This window comes from Hyperolius riggenbachi, chromosome 1 (assembly GCF_040937935.1).
Source record: "Hyperolius riggenbachi isolate aHypRig1 chromosome 1, aHypRig1.pri, whole genome shotgun sequence".
NCBI lineage: Eukaryota > Metazoa > Chordata > Amphibia > Anura > Hyperoliidae > Hyperolius > Hyperolius riggenbachi.
Window position 1 is genome coordinate 474,039,296 of NC_090646.1, and position 22,505 is coordinate 474,061,800.

The window sequence follows — 22,505 nt, forward strand, 5'->3', positions numbered from 1 at the left end:
CTCCTAAGTCCCCCCTCTTGTTTTTTCATTACGCTCAGTTATCCCATGCTCTCAATCACCAAAAACTGTCTGTTAATTTACAACTTTACCCCACTCCTATATTTAATATGATAAGTCAGTCTACATCCAGAAATGGGTTCATATCATCCTGTTATGCTTTTGTATTGTCCTTTTTTCTTAAGAAATTTCCACTTAAATGTTTGGCTGGGTAGAGAAAGGATCTGGGAGATTTAAGTGAAGAGGATTGGAGGGATATCCTTCAGTCAGTTCCTTTGATTTCTACAAATGCAACTCAAAAGCTGTCACAATTAAATATTATACACAGGAACTGTTTGACTCCTAAGAGCAGGGCCGGCCCGCTCATGAGGAGGGGTGAAACTTTTGCCTCAGGCGGCAAATTTCCAGGGGCGGCACCCGCCCGTCCGTGGGTGCGGGGAGCCGGCCGCCGAGCTGGAGGGGTAGCTGGCAGGACGGGAGTATTGGGCCAGCGGCGGGGAGGGGGGTCGGACCACCCCCTCCCTCGCCTGGGTCCCCCGTCCTCCGCTCCCCTCCAGCCTTAAATAGAAGCAGCCGCTATGTGTAAGAGGAACGGGCGGGGAGGACTCACCTCTTCCTCGTTCCAGCGTGCGCTCCACTGACGTCACTTCCTGCAACGCTGCAGGAAGTGACGTCAGTGGAGCGCACGCTGGGAAGAGGTGAGTGTCCTCCCCGCCCGTTCCTCTTACACATCACATAGCGTCTGCTTCTATTTAAGGCTGGAGGGGAGCGGAGGACGGGGGACCCAGGCGAGGGAGGGGGGGTCCGACCCCCCTCCCTGCCGCTGGCCCAATACCCCCGTCCTGCCAGCTACCCCTCCAGCTCGGTGGCCCCCCCACGGGGGGGGGGGGGGGGGGGCGCGACGGCGGCGGAAATTTTTTAAAAATTTGCCTCAGGAGGCAAAAAGTCTAGGGCCGGCCCTGCCTAAGAGATTATATGACATGGGTTTGCGCTCAGATCCTATTTGTGTTAGATGTTGTAGGGACCATGGTGACTTACTTCATATGCTATGGAAATGTCCTAAACTACATAGATATTGGAAAGGAGTGTTCGATACTCTAGATGTGGTAACGGGCTCTAACATTCCAAGAAAGGCTCAGAGCTGTGTTCTGGGCTTGGTATCTGGAACAAATTTGGCAGACCATATTCAGCTATTGATTCAAAGAGCGCTGTTCCAAGCTAGAAAACTAATTTTATTCATGTGGAAACAGCCATCACCTCCTACAATTGAGGATTGGCTTTTACAGATGAATAACTACCTAAAAATGGAAAAATTAATTTACACCCACAGAGATGCTCCTCATAAATATGAAGAAATTTGGGGTTCATGGCTTGATACACCTGGGTTGGCTGACTTTGAGCTGATTCGTAACAGATTATTTGGTCCCACATCTTAAGTCCTTGTACGTTAATGTGAAGGTTGCAATAATTTACAAAGTATCTGGGTGCTTGGTAGGTTTATTGTTCTGCACATTCTAATGCTGCAATTTATGCATAGAGTTTGTTTGTTTTTTTCATTGCTAATATCTGTAATTTGTATCCTGTGCTGGTTGGTGACGCATTGCTGCATCAAAAATTGTTTTTGTTCCATTTTTTGTGCTTTAATGTTTTAATAAAAGCTGATTTAAAAAAAAAAAAAAAAAGTAATAACAGTGTTAAACAGAGGTCCTATTTAAAAGTAAGACAAATGTTGGCTTACCTTAATGAAGTCTACTGTCCAGAGTTTTACTTTTTAATATTAAACATAGATAACACAATAGGACAACACATTTCAGGGTATGTGTACCACTTCCTCAGGTCAGTAAGTGCCTCTGTCTATAGTCAATAGAGCACCTTTTATGTCTTTTAATGTTAGAAGGTTCACTGAAGAATAACTGTATGCAAGTAAGTAATTTCAACAAGGTTATAAGCCTCTGGGTCAATAATTAGTTATGAAAGAAGATTTTATTTATTGTTCTTTTAAGAGAAAATTTGACTTCCTTATTTCTTAGAGTGTAGATAACAGGATTAAGAGCAGGAGTCACTACAGCATAGAGCAGTGACACTAACTGATCTTGCTCTAATGAATAGCTAGACGTTGGCCTCATGTACATGAAGCTTATACTCCCAAAGAAGATTGTGACCACAAGTAAGTGAGAAGCACACGTAGAGAAAGCTCTTCTTCTGCCATCTTTAGTTTTTATCTTTAAAATCGTTGAAATAATTTGCACATAGGACACTAATGTGAGTACAAAGGAACCGAGGCCTAAAAATCCTCCAGCTGTAAGGATGAGAATCATATTTAGAAAAGTATCTGAACATGCCAACTTGAGCATTGGTGGTATGTCACAGAAGAAATGAGAGATCCTCCGGGAATTACAAAATGGCAACTCTGCTGTGAAAACGGTGTGTATAACTGAGCTTGCAAAACCAACAAGCCAAAGGCCTACAGCCAACTGGAGACACCTGTATTTGTTCATGATGGTGTTGTAGTGCAAAGGATTACATATAGCTACATATCTGTCAAAGCCCATGACTGACAATAGTAAACATTCAGTGCTGCAGCAGGAGACATAGAAATAAAGCTGGGTTATACACCCTCTGTATGATATCTTTGAGCTACCACCCACCAGCCCTGTCAACAATTTGGGCACTGTCACTGAAGAATAGCAAATGTCTAAAAATGATAAGTTCCCCAAGAAAAAATACATGGATGTATGCAGCTTACGTTCTGAACATATGGTGGCTATAATGATGAGGTTACCACCCAATGATGTAAGATATAAAAACAAGAATATCACAAATAGAAGCACTTGGAATTTGGCATCACTAGATAACCCAGCCAGGGTAAAATCACTATCTGAGGTCCAGTTCCGCTGGGTCATGTTGAGGATAATCTGTCTGGAGACTAAAGAACCACTGTTATTTAGCTCTGTCACTGTACCAGTTAACTAGTCTGCTACGTTGCATTGATCAACTAAAAATAACAACTTTTTAGTCCATTACATTTATGACTTTTTAGAGAACCTGAGATGAACTAAAGAAAAAAAATCATACATACCTGAGGCTTTCTCCAGCACCCTTAGGCTGGGAGCATTCTGCGCCTACGCAGAACTCACCTGACTGTGGGAGTGGGACGGGAGTGCAAGCCTGCACTGCACCTGCACCGACTTGCCCTGACTGGCGAAGTTACTGGGAGTGCTTACGGAGGACACAGTAGGTGGAGGATGGTGCTGGGGAAATGATCAGGCCGAAGGGGGCTGGAGGAAGCCCCAGGTATGTATGAATTTTTTTTAGTTCATCTCAGGTACACTTTAAGTACTTTACTGACCGTGCTACTCAATGTTTGAAATAGGACATTTACCTAAAGATTGCACTCTCAAAATTTTTATTCCAGTTTTGAAAAATCCATTGCTATTAAATGTGAGTAATTTAAAATATTAAGCTTCATCAATTATATTGAGAACTAACATAAATACATCTAGAAAAAAAATAGAAATATCTCTTTTCTTTTTATTATTCAAGTGTAACGATCGGTGGGCGCAGAGAGTATCTGATTACCGGTGATCTGCAGTATCACCGGAAATACAGATATATACCAGATTATAAGTGAACTGCAGTCTCACCGATAATCCGATATACAAACTAACCTCTGATCACCTGAATAGAGTGTAGTGTTTGGTGTAACTGTAACACTAAGAGGACAAGGCCTCAATGCAGTAAGGAGTACTGCACAGATTCCTTCCGCAGACCTGAGCTCTCCAAGACGGGAGGAGTCAGACTGACAGTAGGAAGGGATATCTGAAAGTGACCCTCAGGAGGAAGGATCGCTAACAGAGCGAGGAACCGCCTCTAACGGTAAGGTCGGTTCTCGAGGTCGGACAAGCCAGGTCGTACACACACGGACAGATAAAGTACAGGATCAGGAGGCAAAGGCAGAGTCAAAGTACAGGCAGGGTTCAGCAACGGGGTATCAGAAATATCGGGGTACAAAATCAGGAGGCAGAAGCAGAGTCAAAGTACGAGCCGGGGTTCGGCAACAGAGTATCAGAAATATCGAGGTGCAAGATCAGAGTTCAGGAGGATAGTCAAGGCAGGCAAAAGTCATAACAGATAATCACAATCAAACTAGTACTTTAGCTATCAACAGAATCTAGCTTAGTGTAGGATTACAGCTCCAGCTGGTCCCGGCACACTAACGGATCTAACTACGGATCTGGGTGCTCCCACATATGTGAACGCAACGCCAGACAAGGAGCAAGTGAACAACCAGCAGTATATATACTCTAGGACCTTTCCAGGACCTCCCTAATTGCTGGTCCAATGGGAGCAGTGGAATTTGTCAGCTGACCCAGCTGGTCAGCCGACACCCTTCTAACTGCTATTTAAATTCTGCCTCAGTGCTCGCGCGCGTGTAAGTCTGAATCTTGGTGGACTATCAGTCCCAGCCACACCAGTACTGTTTTGCAATGTATCTAATGCGGGGGTCGCCTCTGATGTGGATTCCGCCGTTACCAATGCGGATTCCGCCGCACTGCCCATGCGGCATGCGGCGTTTTTTCCGCGTTGTGACGCCATGCTGCACGCGGAAACAGCTGCCTCACCTCGAGAGACGGCGGCTTTTCCGCGTTTCTTCACAGTACCCCCCTCCCGAGGAGTGGACTCCGGACAACTCCCACCAGGTTTCTCGGGATGTACAGCATGAAATTCCTTCACTAACTCGTCCGCATGCATGCGGTTCCTAGGTACCCATTGCCTCTCCTCAATCCCGTACCCCTTCCAATGTACGAGGTACTGTACCGAGTTCTGTACAGTACGTGAATCTATGATCTTCTCCACTTCGTACTCGGGTTGGGCATCCACCAACACGGGAGGAGGAGGAGTGGGACCCACCTGGACTGCTGGTTTAAGAAGGGATACGTGGAAAGACCTCACCCCCCGCATGCTGGTGGGAAGGTCAATGGAATAAGTAACATTATTAATCTTCTTGGTCACGGAAAATGGGCCCACAAACCTGGGACCCAGTTTGGCAGATGGCTGCTTCAGGGTCAAGTGACGTGTGGACACCCAGACTAGATCCCCTGGCCGAAACTTCCATTCCACGGACCGTCTCTTATCTGCTTGACCCTTCTGACTCTGGAACGCCTTCTGTAAATTCACCTTAACAATTCCCCAATTGTCCCTGAGTGATCTCTGCCAATCTTCCAGTGCTGGAAATGGAGACGAGACAACTGGAAAAGGGGAAAATTTGGGTGACCTCCCTGTTACAATCTGAAATGGGGAAAACCCAGACGAGGAATTCTTTAAATTATTTTGAGCGAATTCCGCGAAGGGCAAAAATTTCACCCAGTCACTCTGCGCCTCAGCAACGTAGCATCTCAGGAATTGCTCCAGGGATTGGTTAATGCGTTCTGTCTGCCCATTGGTCTGTGGGTGGTAGCCTGACGAGAAAGACAATTTCATGCCCATTTGGTGGCAAAATGCCCTCCAGAATCCAGACACAAACTGGACTCCCCTATCAGACACGATGTCTTCCGGAATGCCATGCAGCCGGAAGATGTGAATGATAAACAATTCAGCCAGTTCTTGAGCCGAGGGGAGTCCTTTCAGGGGCACAAAATGGGCCATTTTGCTAAACCGATCGACTACCACCCAAATGACCGACATGCCTTCAGACCTGGGCAATTCCCCCACAAAATCCATGGACAAGTGGGTCCATGGCTCACTCGGGGTGGGCAAAGGCTGCAACCTTCCTACAGGTGCCAGCCGGGAGGGCTTACTCTGGGCGCACACCGCACACTCCCTAACATACTCCTTGCAATCTGTTGCCAAGGAAGGCCACCAAGCACACCTGGCAATCAGATCCTGCGTTCTGGCAGCTCCAGGATGACCAGCATTCTTATGGGCGTGAAAGAGTTGCAGAACCTGTAACCGGAATGGTAGTGGTATGAACAAGACCCCTTCGGGTTTCCCTTCAGGAACCTCCTGCTGAAAGGGACCCAAGATCTCTGTCCACTCTTCCCAAGACTCCGTGGCGGCTAACACCAGTTTCTGCGGAATGATGGATTCAGGAGTGGGGGGCTGTGCTGTCTCAGGTTCGAAACACCTGGAGAGGGCATCTGCCTTGATGTTTTTGCTACCTGGAGTGTATGTGATTATAAACCTGAATCTCGTAAAAAACAAGGACCACCGGGCCTGACGGGGACTAAGCCTCTTAGCCCCCTCGATGTACTCCAAGTTCTTGTGGTCGGTGTAAACAGTGATCATGTGCTCTGCCCCCTTCAACCAGTGGCGCCACTCCTCAAATGCCAATTTAATGGCCAGGAGCTCTCTGTTGCCTATATCGTAGTTTCTCTCCGCCGGAGAGAACCTACGGGAAAAGTACGCACAGGGATGTAGTCTTCCCTGTAACCCTGATCGCTGAGACAGCACAGCCCCTACCCCGACCTCCGAGGCATCGACCTCAACAATGAACGGATAAGCGGTGTCGACATGTCTCAGGATTGGTGCGGAACAAAACAATTTTTTCAGACTAGAAAATGCATTCTGAGCCTCCGGAGACCAGTGGGTAGTATCTGCCCCCTTTTTTGTAAGACTGGTAAGGGGTGCAATGATTGTGGAGTACCCTTTTATAAACCTCCTATAATAATTTGCAAAACCCAGGAATCTCTGGAGGGCTTTCAGACCCACAGGTTGCGGCCATTCTAGGACAGCTGTGACTTTAGCAGGGTCCATTGACAGACCTGAGGTAGAAATCACATACCCCAGAAACGTGACGGATGTCACCTCAAAAATACACTTTTCTAACTTGGCATAGAGTCTATTCTGTCTTAATTTGTTTAGGACAAATTTCACATGGACCCTGTGTTCGGGGAGGTTATTGGAATAAATTAATATATCATCGAGATATACCAGTACGAATTTACCCAATACCTCCCGGAATACCTCATTGATTAGTTCCTGGAAGACGGCGGGCGCATTGCACAACCCGAAGGGCATCACCAAGTATTCGTAATGCCCGTCGGGTGTGTTAAAGGCCGTCTTCCATTCATCGCCCCTTCTAATGCGGATTAGGTTGTATGCCCCCCTCAGATCTAACTTAGAAAAGATCTTTGCAGTAGTGACCTGCGTGAATAAGTCGTCTATCAATGGTAACGGATAGCGATTTTTCACCGTGATTTTATTGAGACCTCGGTAGTCGATACAAGGTCGAAGACCCCCGTCTTTTTTCTTAACGAAAAAGAAACCGGCCCCAGCAGGTGACCGAGAGGGCCGAATAAACCCCTTGGCCAGGTTGTCACGAATGTAATCCTGCATGGCCAACTTCTCGGGACCGGACAAGTTATACAGGTGACCCCTAGGGGGCATACAACCAGCACGGAGATCAATGGGGCAATTGAACGGGCGATGAGGAGGTAATTGATCAGCAGACTTGGGACAAAAGACATCAGAAAAATCGGAATACACCTCGGGAACACCCTCCACGTACACCTTGGTCTGACCCAATGTCACCTTTCCTAGACACTGTTGGTGACAACGATCAGACCATCTGGTTACCTGACCCGTGGCCCAGTCGATTTGTGGAGAGTGGGCCTGTAACCAAGGCATGCCTAAGATAATAGTGGAGGTTGACATGTTTAAAACGAAAAACTGTAGCTGTTCCCCATGCAATACCCCTATCGTAACCCTCACCTGCGGAGTCTGAGACAGGGGACGATCCCGTTGCAGCGGGGAATCGTCTACTGCCGTGACCTGAATGGGGGGACTTACTGGAGTGAGAGGAATACCCAACTCCCGAGCAAATTCAAGGTTCATAAAATTGGCCGCTGAGCCAGAGTCAATAAAAGCTTCAGTGTCCACAGACTTATCATCCCACGTAATAGTACAGGGGAGAAGTAACTTCTTCTCTTTTTGGGGTGAGAATGAAGTGCCTAGGGTGTCACCCCCCACTACTCCTAGGCAGACCCGTTTCCCGACTTGTTAGGGCAGTTTCGCACCCTGTGCCCTGCTTCTGCACAATACAGGCACAGTTGTTCTGTTATTCTCCGCCTACGTTCCACCTGGGTCAATCTTGATCGACCAATTTGCATGGGTTCGGGTGGTGGTGAGGCTGGAGAGGGTGACACCGGTGGAGATGCCGTTACTGCGGGTGTACCAGAAGGTGCCACATACGAAGTCACCCTGACCCGGTGACTGCCCCTAGTCTGCCTCTGATGGCGTAGTCGACGATCGACTCTGATGGCCGATGATATGGCCTCATCGACTGTTGCGGGCTCGGGTAAGGTTAGCATCAAATCAGAGACCTCCTCCGACAACCCAGATAGAAAATAATCCATCAGAGCAAAATTGTCGAATCTGGCGGTAACAGACCACCTACGAAATTCTGCTGCGTAATCCTCGACCGACCCTCTGCCTTGCCGCAAAAGTTTGAGCTTCCGCTCTGAAGTTGCCGCAAGGTCAGGGTCGTCGTATATTACGGCCATAGCCTTAAAAAATTCCTCGACTGAGGTCAGAGCTAAATTAGTGGGGGACAGGTTGTATGCCCAAGACTGGGAATCACCAGTTAACAGTGTTTTAATGAAAATGACCCGTTGGGTCTCAGTCCCCGAGGATCGGGGTCTTAACTCGAAGTATGACAACACTCTACTCTTGAAATTCCGGAAGTCAGACTTGTGGCCGGAAAATTTATCAGGTACAGGCATATGTATGTCATCACTAGGAGGGGATCGCACTGAATCAACTGACGTCTGGAGGGTTTGCACAGAGCCTGAAAGGGCATCAATCAAAGCTTTGTGCTGGCCCAGTGCTTGATGGAGGTTATCCACCGAAGTGGCAAGCATACCCAGATGACCAGTGTTTGCGTCCATTTTGTTTTTTGGTCTGGCGTTCTGTAACGATCGGTGGGCGCAGAGAGTATCTGATTACCGGTGATCTGCAGTATCACCGGAAATACAGATATATACCAGATTATAAGTGAACTGCAGTCTCACCGATAATCCGATATACAAACTAACCTCTGATCACCTGAATAGAGTGTAGTGTTTGGTGTAACTGTAACACTAAGAGGACAAGGCCTCAATGCAGTAAGGAGTACTGCACAGATTCCTTCCGCAGACCTAAGCTCTCCAAGACGGGAGGAGTCAGACTGACAGTAGGAAGGGATATCTGAAAGTGACCCTCAGGAGGAAGGATCGCTAACAGAGCGAGGAACCGCCTCTAACGGTAAGGTCGGTTCTCGAGGTCGGACAAGCCAGGTCGTACACACACGGACAGATAAAGTACAGGATCAGGAGGCAAAGGCAGAGTCAAAGTACAGGCAGGGTTCAGCAACGGGGTATCAGAAATATCGGGGTACAAAATCAGGAGGCAGAAGCAGAGTCAAAGTACGAGCCGGGGTTCGGCAACAGAGTATCAGAAATATCGAGGTGCAAGATCAGAGTTCAGGAGGATAGTCAAGGCAGGCAAAAGTCATAACAGATAATCACAATCAAACTAGTACTTTAGCTATCAACAGAATCTAGCTTAGTGTAGGATTACAGCTCCAGCTGGTCCCGGCACACCAGGGACGGATCTAGGGGGGGGGGGGCAAGCGGGTATCTTGCCCCAGGCGCAGTGTGTTGAATTCTTAAAGAGGAGCTGTTAGGTATAGGGTCTCAGAGAAAATAAACACATATATCAGTAGCTAAAGATTGGCTGTACTTACATTACATATGCATTTCACTGTCCACGTTTGGATTTCACAGAATTTGTATATAGTATATGCAGAGAATGATGCTCCTGACAGCTCATGGCAGGTTCCATGTTTGTGAAGCCAAATGTGTCGTCATGTCCTGCCTGCTTCTGATCACAGAACAGCTCATACTGAATAACACTAGTTTGCAGTGAATATTAATGAGCCATGTGGCTAGGAACAATAGCGGACTCCTGCAGTGTACGCTGCCCCGAGATTTATCTGTGCTGTGGCTGGACTGAGTTTTAGAAGCTGCTGAAACTTGATCCCGTCTTCTCCTTAGCAGCCGAGGGGAGGGCCCCAGAATGCTTTGCAGTATGTTATGCGGCTTGCGTCCTGCTTAGCTCTAAGCTTTGCTGATAAGCATACATCAAAGGTAAGAGAGATCTTTATCTTCAGTAATGTCTTTTTGGCTTCCTTCTAAACTGTTTAACACAGGAGACTAGAGTTTAAATTAGCTTCTGCAGCCTGACAGTTACTCTTTAAAAAGGCGGCAAAATGAATGGCAGTTTAGGCGCCAAAACCTGACCTTTAGGCGCCAAAATCTGACCTTGCCCCAGGCGCAACTTGGTCTTGATCCGTCCCTGCGGCACACTAACGGATCTAACTACGGATCTGGGTGCTCCCACATATGTGAACGCAACGCCAGACAAGGAGCAAGTGAACAACCAGCAGTATATATACTCTAGGACCTTTCCAGGACCTCCCTAATTGCTGGTCCAATGGGAGCAGTGGAATTTGTCAGCTGACCCAGCTGGTCAGCCGACACCCTTCTAACTGCTATTTAAATTCTGCCTCAGTGCTCGCGCGCGTGTAAGTCTGAATCTTGGTGGACTATCAGTCCCAGCCACACCAGTACTGTTTTGCAATGTATCTAATGCGGGGGTCGCCTCTGATGTGGATTCCGCCGTTACCAATGCGGATTCCGCCGCACTGCCCATGCGGCATGCGGCGTTTTTTCCGCGTTGTGACGCCATGCTGGACGCGGAAACAGCTGCCTCACCTCGAGAGACGGCGGCTTTTCCGCGTTTCTTCACATCAAGCCATTAAGTAACATCTTATCTAGAGCGTAGTAGAGAATGGTGAAATGTTATCTAGAGCCTAGTAGAGATTGGCGGAATGTTATCTAGAGCCTAGTAGAAATTGGTAGAACGTTATCTAAAGTCTAGTAGAGATTGGTGGAATGTTATTTAGAATCTAGTAGAAATTGGTGCAATGTTATCTAGAGCCTAGTAGAGATTGGTGGAATGGAAGTCAGACTGCTAGTAAAACTCTACTGAGAGTACTTTTCAGAGCAAATTTCAGTTCAGAAAAGAGAAAACAAGACTTTGTTCTTTCTCCTCTCTTTCTCCCGAAAATTGAATATTTGAATTTACTACTAAGCCTTCCTATTGGTCCATTCTTAATCTCCCACCTGTAACAGGTATGCATTACAGCCAGGGAATTAATATTCACAAATAATATACGGTAATAATGACAACCTTTATATTTCTCTCAAGACAGATGTACTGAAGAAACAAGATCACTCGAATTTGTCTCACATCCTGGGGCTATTTATAAGCATCTGTGCAGCGTTCACACTTTTAACAGAAAAAGATTTACATAGTTATCTGGAGTTGGTAACTTAGAGGGCAGAGGACTGGACATTAATAAAAAGTGCACCTTGCATATTCCTCTCCAGAGATGGCCCGATCGGTGGTTTGCGATCGCGGCGAACCGGGAACTTTTCCGGAAGTTCGGTGCGCCCCATAGTGCATAATGAGGGCAACTTTGACCCTCTACATCACAGTCAGCAGGCACATTGTAGCTAATTAGGCTACACTTCCTCATGGAGCCCCCCCCCCCCCTTATAAAAGGCAGGCAGCGTCAGGCAGTGGACTCACTCGTGTGCCTGCAGTAATTAGTAAAGGGATAGCTGCTGCAGACTCTCATAGGGAAAGCTTAGTTAGGCTCTTGTAGGCTTGTTAGCTTGCTCCTGCCTGATTGTTATTGCTAAAAAAGCACCCCTCAACAGCTCTCTTGAGAGCTAATCTTGTTCTTGTGATCTATTTTTTTTGTGTGGCCCACTTGCATTATATACAGCCCTGTCAGTCAGTGTCACTGTACCTGTCTGTGTGACAGGTGCACATGTAATACCTATCACTGCATATACCTACTACCTGTTCACTTCAGTGCACCCACCTACCTACGTGAGCGCACTCAGTGTGATATACCACTCCGTGCATACCTGTTAACTGCACCTGTGTGACTGACTGCACATTGTATTAGTCAAGTCAGTGCATACCTTTCACTTCATCCCCCCCAATATGGACAAAACAAAAGGCAGAGGCAGGGCACCTGGCAGGTCTGTTCGAGGTCGCGCTGTTGTGCGGCCCGCGACCAAAGTACAGTGTTCAGAAGAAGGCACGTGCCATCAACCCCCAATATTGTCAGGACGTAGTTGACTATTTAACACAGAACACCTCATCTTCCTTAGCTTCCGCACGGAAGCGTGACATATCTTCCTCCTCCTACTCTGATTCTTGCACCCCACTTAACACTCAGGCGGCCGCCACCACCAAAGTGCTATCATCCCAGGGCTCAGCGGTGTGAAATTTTTTGTGTGTGTCTGCCTCAGATGAGAGCAATGCCATCTGTACTCTCTGCCACCGAAAATTGAGCCGTGGAAAGACCAAGTCCCACATGGGGACAACTACCTTACGAAGGCACATGATTACAAAGCACAAACTGCAATGGGATGACCACCTGAGGGAAAGCAGCACACAAAAGCAAATCCACACACCGCAGTGGAAGATATGCAATTATTTCTCAAAAAAGGCGATACCCAAACTGTACTGTGATGTTGAAAGGCAAGTGGTGTCATCTCTGGCACACAGCGTTGGGTCAAGAGACCTTCTGACCACGTGGTCTGCAAAGCACAGTCAGGCCTGCCTGAAGACTAAGTCAGTCTCCACGCACAGCATATCTGCCTGCATGCCGTGTGACTGCCTGCCCCAGGACTAAGTCACTCCCCACACATCATCTCTGCCTGCAGGCCACTTGACTGCCTTCTCTGCCACCACCAACAGGGTCCAGGACACCAGGCGGATTCCTGATTTTTTAAGGTCGCTATAATAATTTTTCTGGTGCATGTACATGCCTGCCTAATTTTTCTGGCTGCACTGCGGCTGCAACAACAAAACAAAAGGCATGTACATGTGCCAATTCCCCTTCATGATCATTACCTTGCCGCATTGAGGGGGCTTGCGTATCACAATGAAGCAATGACCGCCGGCTATATGAGTGTCTCGGGGGGGCACCCAAGATAATAAGGTCGTTGCTTCATTGTGGACAGACCAAATTTGATCAGTTGGACAGTCACTGTTCTGTCATTCAGCTACCTCAGCCCAGCGACCATATGGGCTGGAAAACCGCCACGGCCTGCACTCTGGCCATGATGCGCACCAGTCCAGCATGGCCGTCACTACACAAACAGCTATTTGCGGTGCGTTACACAGTGAGTTTGGTGAGTCAGTGTGAACGCGTACTCTAATAACACTCCCTGATTGATGTATACACATGCAAGATGTTTTAAAGCACTGTAGGCCTGCTATTTAGCATTCAATGTGATTTCGGCCCTTAAAACGCTGTTTTGCGTCAAATCCAGATTTTTCTCCAGGACTTTTGGCGTCTATCCCACTCCGCCATGCCCCCCTCCAGGTGTTAGACCCCTTGAGACATCTTTTCCATCACTTTTGTGGCCAGCATAATTATTTTTCTAGTTTACCAAGTTCGCCTCCCCATTGAAGTCTATTGCGGTTCGTGAAACCCGAACTTTCTCGGGCGGTTCGCGAACAAAAAATCGGAGGTTTGGGCCATCTCTGTTCCTCTCATTTATCATTTCCTTTATTATAAAGGATCCTATAAGATTTTATAAGGTCTTTTGCATTCAAAACATTTTTGATCCTTCTTGAGATGCTTTCAAGAGCCCTGAACTGTGTGTAGTAGAAAGAAGTTTCTTAACAATATATTGCAAGCAAGCAAAAGAATGCAGTCTGTAATCAGTGCAAAAAGAGAGACCTTAGTTGCAAACATTTATAAATGTATAACTAGAACAAACTCCAGGTTATATATATGATTTTTTTATTAAAGGAATGGGAACCTAAACTGAGAAGGATATGGATTTTTCCTTTAAAAATAATACCAGTTGCCTGACTCTCCTGCTGATCCTGTGTCTCTAATACTTTTAGCCACCGCCCCTGAACAAGCATGCAGATCAGGTGCTCTGACTGAAGTCAAGCTGTATTAGTTGCAGGTCTGTGATTCAACCACTACTGCAGCCAAAGAGATCAGCAGGACTGCCAGGCAACTGGTATTGTTTAAAACGAAACATCCATATCCCTCTCAGTTTAGGTGCAATTTAAGGTCTATAACCAGATTAGTTCCTAAAACCAAAGGATTATACAAAGGAGTTAAAAATATCATGTGTTTATTGTGTAAAATGATCCAAAGTTACTTATCTGCGTGTGGCATAAGTATGTAAACCGTTAAGATTACATTTATTTGAAGGAAACATTAAAGTGTATTTCAGTCAGTGAGATGATAATTACCGTAGGTGTGCTAGAGGCTATGTCTTATTAAAAAACAAACAAAACCCCCAATAAACAGAAATCTTGAATTTCACTATCCAAGTCTAATGTTCACAACAAAGGTCTGAGGAATTTGACTGTGGCTTAACCTCCTGGGGACTGCCTAACGCCCATGGGCGTGGCCACGGCGGCAGCCCCCGGACCGCCTAACGCCGATCGGCGTCAAGTCCTGGGGCTGCAGTTTGCAGGAGATCGCGTACAGGCTGTGCGCACACCTCCTGCTCGGGGGGTGGAGCTCCGCCCCGCCTTCATTCTTGGGAGACTTAAACGGCGAAACCGGTGTTAGTACAGCGCTGCGATCAGCGGCTGTACTGGGGACAGCCGTGTGACACGGCTGTCCCCCTGGGGGACAAAAGAGCTATCGGCTCTCATAGGCAGAAGCCTATGACAGCTGATCGCCGTGATTGGCCAGCTGGGGGAAGGGAGGGGTTTGGGTGGAAAAAAAAATATTAAAAAATAATAGAAAAATAAAAGAATAAATCTTTACAAAAACAAACAAACAACTGGGGGGCGATCAGACCCCACCAACAGAGAGCTCTGTTGATGGGGGGCAAAGGGGGGGGGGGGGAATCACTCGTGTGCTGTGTTGTGCAGCCCTGCAGCTTAGCCTTTAAGTTGCAGTGGCCATTTTATTAAAAATGTGCCTGGTCTTTAGGGGGGTTTACCACTGTGGTCCTCGAGTGGTTAAGCAGAGAAAAACTCTGAAAAAAATATGAGTGCTTAACAGGCTGGGAACAAGTCTCAACAACTGTTTTTGAAGTATTAAAATTAAACAACCCATTTCTATACAGATAGTATACAAATGGGGAAAGTTCTAAACTTTGGTTTTCCTCCCCAAGAATGGGGAAACACTAAAAAGATGATACAAGTACATGAGCAAAGACTATAACACTATCAAGGAAGGAGCTATCTCTTTCCTTAGTGCCCACTATCATAAGTCCGTCATCATAAGAGCTCTAAGCAACAGTGGTATGCATAGAATGGTTGGGATAAGAAAGCCAAAATTATTCATTCAAAATCACATTGCTTTCTGTGTAAAGTTTAAAGATTATGCTGTTGGTTGTTGAAATAATGTTCTGTCAATGGTCGGGTCAAACATTTTAACTTTTGTTTTTTAATGAAAAGCATAGATATGCATGCACACGCCATAATGTATATATGGAACATACTTGCTGCTGGACTGTCACTGGTAGAAATGTGTGACAGAGCAGCACATGCTAGCAAACATATTAAAGCTGCTTTAAATTATTTTCTCTGAGTTGCTTAATATAAACTGAACAGACACCCTGGAGTTTTAGGACTAAAGGGAAATATAACAGAAGCACTCAAGAGACCCAACTATAAAAAAACAATGGAAGACTAAAACTGTGTAAAATTAACCTCACTTTTAGGATTACTCTGAAAAACACAACAGAACAAATCTGCTACCATTCTGAACCATAATCTGACATCAGAGACATTTAGAGCTACCACCGGTTACCCTATTTTTGAAGTTGTTTGTTGTGTGGGTGTCTATCATACACATTAATGGCATCAATTCACTAAGTAGTTTAGGGCTGGTTCAGACGGACGTTTGCAGAGCGTTTACAGCCCTCGTTCAGGGCTTGGTGTTAAACGCTCCCATTCAAGTGAATGGGAGCGTTTGTACCAAGCTTTCAAGCGCGTTTACACAAACGCCGCGTTTGGGTCCCGATTTTCTCTGGCGTTCAAGGAGCCCCTGGAAGCTACATGTAGCTTCCAGGGGAGGTTAACCGCGACAGCTAATGTCCCCCTAGGGGAAGAAAAAACGCGACCGCATCCAAATGCACGCGAACGCTGCTGAACGCGACGCCAGCAAACGCAACGCCTCCAAACGTCCGTCTGAACCAGCCCGTGTACACTAGTCTACTGATGGTTTTTAGTCTACTGATGGTATGGTCAGTTGCATCAAAGGGAAATTCACTATTAAAGAGAATCTGTATTGTTAAAATCGCACAAAAGTAAACATACCAGTGCGTTAGGGGACATCTCCTATTTCCCTCTGTCACAATTTTGCCGCTCCTCGCCGCATTAAAAGTGGTTAAAAACAGTTTTAAAAAGTTTGTTTATAAACAAACAAAATGGCCACCAAAACAGGAAGTAGGTTGATGTACAGTATGTCCACACATAGAAAATACATCCATACACAAGCAGGCTGTATACACCCTTCCTTTTGAATCTCAAGAGATCATTGTGTGTTTCTTTCCCCCTGTTCTCATGCACTGAAGTTTCAGGCTGCTCTTTTCTTCCTGCAAACAGCTTTGCCCTTGTCTGAATTTCCTAGGTATGTGAAAGCCCAGCCAGCTCAGAGGACGATTTATCCAGCTTGTAAAAGATAAGAGAGAAGAGAGAAGCTGCACTAATCTAAATAATACACAGGCAGTGTGCATAGAGGGGCCTGGAAGGGGGATTTCATAGCAGAACCACAACACTGAAGAACTTGGCAGCCTTCCAGACACAGGCCGACAAGTCTGACAGGGGGAAGATACATTGATTTATTACTGAGACTGTGATAGTAGAAAGAGCTGCAGTAAGCCAGAACACATTAGAATAGCTTTAGGAACTTGTAGGATGATAAAAAACAGGATGCAATTTTTGTTATGGAGTCTCTTTAACAAATGTTTTAGACCTGTTTTTAGACCGGGTCTAAACCATTTGGTAATTAGGTCGGTAAAGCAGGGGAAATGATCAATCAAAACATGTACCTATGACTGACATCATTCTCCTCTCATGAGCTCTCCTCTGGATACAATTAAACTCCTGCATAATGAATTCAAAAGGTTTCATCCTCGGATCATAAATACCTCACAGAATTATTTTACCGACAGAAATCAGTTGGTCTAATCTCTGTCAGAAAAAGTGGGCATGGTTACTCCTTGTTTGCCTTTGTGAATTGCATCTTTTTTTCATTTCCCCTGCTTTACCAAATGTTTTAGACCAGGTCAAAAACAGGTGTAAAACATTACACCAAACTATCAGTAGACTAAAAACCATCAGTAGACTAGTCTAAACTGCTTAGTGAATTGAGCCCCTATCCCTGCCGGCTTCTTCTCACCGGAGGAACGCCTCCCGACAATCTCCCCGAGGGTGGCGGGCTCGGGTCGTGGACGGTCGGAACCCCCCCCCCCCCCTTAGTGAATTAAGGCCATTACATACATTTTCTTTGTACTGCTAGGTTACCTTTAATGTGTGCAGGAGCTTTTTTTCTGCGTACAGCAGCAGCCCATATTCATATACAGCTGTCATATACAGAAGTCCACTTCCCCCTGTACCTAGACATCCATAGGCAGCATGTCCCTTCTCCATGTACATCTTTTCTTTTTTTCTTTTTTTTTTTAATGTACAGCTCTTCTGTGCATTATTCCGGTTGGTTTTACAGTGCTCTCTTCCTTTAGCCAGCAGGCCTTTGCAAAAAGCTAATCTACTTAAAAGTGGATTGATATGCCACCTCCAGAATTCACAACAGATCAGACTTACCTAAAGTGAAATAATGTTTTCTGTAGATCTTTATATAATTTCTAATAAATGTATCTGTTCATTCAACTAGACTGGGGGTTATTTAGGTCCCTTTAGAGATGGTCATCAAATAGTTGATGCATTAACCTCCTTAGCGGTAACCCCGTGCTAGACACGGGGTAAGCCGCCGGAGGGTGCCGCTCAGGCCCTGCTGGGCCGATTTACATAATTTTTTTTTTGCTGGACGCAGCTAGCACTTTGCTAGCTGCGCCAGCACACCGATTGCCGCCGCCTCGCTCCCGATCGCCGCTATCCGCTGCGGCGCGTGGCCCCCCCCCAGACCCCGTGCGCTGCCTGGCCAATCAGTGCCAGGCAGCGCCGAGGGGTGGATCGGAATGCCCGCTGACGTCACGACGTCGGTAACGTCATCGCGATCGTCGCCATGCCGACGGGGAAGCCCATACAGGGAATACCGTTCAGAACGGGATTCCCTGCAGGGTAAAGGTGCCGGCCGCGATCGGAGGGGTGGGAGGGATAGCGGAGGGAGGGGGGAAGCATGTAGCTAGCGCTAGGCTAGCTACATGCTTTAAAAAAAAAAAAAATTAAAAAAAAAGTGCTGCGCTGCCCCCTGGTGGATTTATTGTACCGCCAAGGGGGTTAAGGATGATTATGCAAACTAACTTTGGATGCAAGTTTGCCACCTAGATGAGATTTGATTGGTCAATTTTTAAGATGCATACATTAGCATACAAAATTTACATAATCCTGCTACAACTCAGAATTAATTTCATCTCACTGACCATCCCTAGACCCCTTATTAGCTTACCTCTGTGTGCTTTTATGGTCTGCCCACACTTCAGAATGAGGTTTAGTCTTCTCCTTTAAGTCCAATGACCTCAGGAGTGGTGAATCGCTGAGCAGAGCATACAGCTTTTCTATACCAGGGGGACTGGACAAACGGGCTGCTAGATATGCAGCAGCTTTAAGGCCCTCAAATACACACTTGTTTTGAGGTTGTGGAAAGATCTCAGCCTTCTGGTCAGGAATTGAAACCTTTGTCAGGAACAATTTTGTTTCTGACTTTAATGTCGATGAGGCAATGGTCCTTTTTTGGCCAGTCCAAAGAGGGGATTTATAAAGATCTGAGAATGACACTATATATCTTCTCCTTAATGGCAAGTAAATTTATTGTAAGCAAGTGCATGGATAATTCACTACCTCGTGCTGGAAATGTAGGTTGACATCCTTCCGCAAATATAGAAATTAACTCAGAATCTGAAAGACGATAAGACCCTGGCATCAGCAAAAGAACTATGGGACAGGAGTTGGGCTGGTATTCATGACTGACTATGCAAGTTAGCAACACCCTGTTGCTCAGGTGGGGGTAGTTAGATTGGTTTGTCTATTTTAAGTGTGAAAAGATCACAGGAAGAAATCTCCTTTATATTACCGGCACAAGCAGGTCATTTGGATCTGGAATTTCAGCGGCAGCAGGGTAGCCGTTATTCGTCTCACCCTACTGATCAGGTGGTGAAACCATGCCTACTCTTACTGGACTCCTTTTTCTGGTCTTTTTTTCTTGTCTTCTTTATTCTCTTTTGTTTTTTGTTTCGCTTTGTGTCTTCTTTTCTTGTTTTCATGTTTTCTACTGAATTTCTTTTTTCCTTGGTCAAATGATCCTTGGGCATTCATAAAAATGATGCATCATTGAATGTATACGTTTATCACATCACATGTTTTAAATGCAGAATAAAATATTGCCATGCTGCACATAGGACAAAACTGCCTTCTCATTTAAAAAAAAAAATAATAAATGAATATTTTTTTTTTTAAAAAGCAACTTTATGAATTCATTTATGTTCAGTAAAGTTCCTCTTTAAGTCTAAAATCTCCCAAAGCTGAATAAAGAATTTTAAATTGTTCTTTATAGCCAATGGTTTGGCATATGATTGTCATGTAAGATGTCTGCTAATTATTATTTCTGAACTGAGTAATTCACTATAAACAATGTAAAAATGTATAAAAAGCATGATGTCAAAAGTGAGATATTGCGAATGGGAATGGTCAATGAGAGTATGAGTTGATGCAGGATTACTGTTATTACAGGCCTCCTAGTGGCCGGACCGCTTAGTGCCTTCCAATGTGTTTCAACTCACAGACTGTCCAACCTCTTGGACGCAATTGATGAGCTGAAACCACTGGAATTTTGGCAGCAAACAGGCTAGAAGGGGGTTTGCAAGCTACAGTAACACACTATTTCAGGATACAAAGCTGTCACCCCCTCTGTAGCAGGACAGAGGACCTAACCTCACTGATTCTAACACCTGCGAATAAAAACAGTTAAAGCACACTAATCTGGCTATATGAACAGTGGTAACGACTCTTCGGAAAGCTAGGATTCATTCTGTGTGGCTGAATAGTAGGTGTAGCTGAGAAATAAGTGACTTTTTAGAAGTCTTTTATTAATAAATGCAATATAAATAATTAATATATACAGAAAATCATTAACATTAACAATTAAAGAGACAAGTAACCCAGTGTAAAAATAAAAAAGAAAGAAAGAATCAAATACTTAGGTTGAAATATGTCCCTTTGGGAAGCAAGTTGAAGTCCTTTGTTCCAGATTGAAAGAAACAGAGAACCAGCGCTACGGTCCTCCGGCTAGTTCTGGTCAGATGGAAAATGGGAAAACTGCTCCTCCTTGTATGCATTCTGGTTTTATTAAAGCTAGTTTTGGGGTGGAACAAAGCCTGCCCCTCCGGTTTACCAACCAATCACAGTCCATCTCCTTGAAGGGAGATTTTAGGTTTAAACTTGTAGAACCCTGTAATTCAAAAACGATAAATGCCATATTTGTGCTGATGACAGATTTATTTTCAATTTGCTCTCAGTGGAGCCAGCATGTCTCAGTCAAGCTTGCTTCTGCTGATATCACCAACTGGTATCTTTTATTGTGATCTGCCTGTGAAGGGAAACACTTTGTTCCTGTTAAAACAAACATTGGGACTTTGAAAGAAGAAAGGGACTTCATGAAAAGAAAGCTCTGTTTATCAGCTGAGATGCCTGATTCCCAAATGAAGACCCCAAGGCTATACTCTGCTTGGACCTACACATACAATTCGGATTGTATCATTAACCACAATCGATGCAGAAAACCGATTGCGCTTTCTCATGGCTCTTCTGTGACAACCGTGTTTCCCAGAAAATAAGACACTTTCTTATATTCATGTGTGCTCCAAAAGATGTGCTAGGGCTTATTTTTTTGGGGTGGCTTATTTTTTTCGAGGGGTATAGAAAATTGGACGCAATGTTAGCGTATGTGTAGGTGTTCAGTTTCTTACCGCACCTCCCTTGTGGCTGCGCCCCCCTTCATCTGCTTAGTCAGCTTCTTTGTGACCATGCAAGGGACGCCTCAGCACATATGTGCACACGCACATTGAACATGAGGAGAGGGGAGCACGGTTACAAATGAGCTGTGTGGATGTAATTTACAACCTTTCGGTATCAGAAACACCAGAGAAGACTTTCTTTGTCAGAAACAAAACGTACTTTATTCACGTGTGCAGATTTCTGAGTCAACTATTATGTACTGTCTGTACTACAGCACAGCTGAAGAGAAATCCGAAGATCCCTTCCCCGCCCACCATTTAAGTAGTCTATATGACGTGTCATCTCTTGGGTGTAATCCTTCGATAGCTTGTTCATTTATTCTCCAATCATAATAGCTTCAGACCACCTTGCTGGGCGGAACCCTCTGCGTTTTAACATTCACTTTCGTTTCTCTGAAATGATCTCATGGAACTTCCTGTTGGGTCAGTTTTGAGTATCTGTTTCTCCAGAATTATTTCAGAGGGGAATATCCAGTTCAGACTACTTTTTCTCAAGGAATTCTTTGTCTCTCTGCCATGCGGAGTGGGGGAAGGGATCATCCTACAACTAAAGAAAGCTTAGGGAACAATAACTGTATTCTATTCATTTTGATTACATCGTGTACTTTTTAAAACAATACCATAATCATATTCTTAAAGTGTCACTCTAACACACTAGATTAGCGTGATTCTTATAGGATTTATACAAATATAAAGCTATATACACACAATTAATTATAAATTCTTCATTAATTATTTCCACAGCTGACACAGCATACAACGCATGGTCAAAGTGCGCCGACCATCTTAGGGTACTGGAGCCATTAACTGGTGAACAGAGGGCAAAGCAGCCACAAGGGAGGGGCGGTAAGAGACTGCACACCTTCCCATACACTAGCATAGCATCCGATTTTCTATGCAGCTAGGGCTTATTTGCAGGGAAGGGCTTTTCTTTCAAGCATTCTCAAAATTATTAATTTGTGCTCCAAAAGATGTGCTAGGGCTTATTTTCAGGGGATGACTTATTTTCTGTGAGGGGTATAGAAAATCGGACGCTATGTTAGTGTTTGGCAAGGTGTGCATTATATATATATATATATATATATATATATATATATATATATATATATATATATATATATATATATATATACACACACACACACATATACATATATATATATATATATATATATATATATATATATATACATATATATATATATATATATATATATATATATATATATATGCCTAGGAATGAGCAGCACAAGCTGAATTTTATGCAAT

The 22,505-nt window shown here is 45.0% G+C and overlaps 1 protein-coding gene across 1 annotated transcript; it reads right to left on the minus strand.

Moving 5' to 3' along the window:
• Positions 1–1,961: 1,961 nt before the first annotated feature.
• On the minus strand, positions 1,962–2,900 carry LOC137526494 (olfactory receptor 5V1-like). The gene has a single exon (XM_068247475.1). The coding sequence runs from the start codon at positions 2,898–2,900 to the stop codon at positions 1,962–1,964; it is 939 nt and encodes a 312-aa protein (XP_068103576.1).
• Between the last annotated feature and the right edge of the window lie 19,605 nt (positions 2,901–22,505).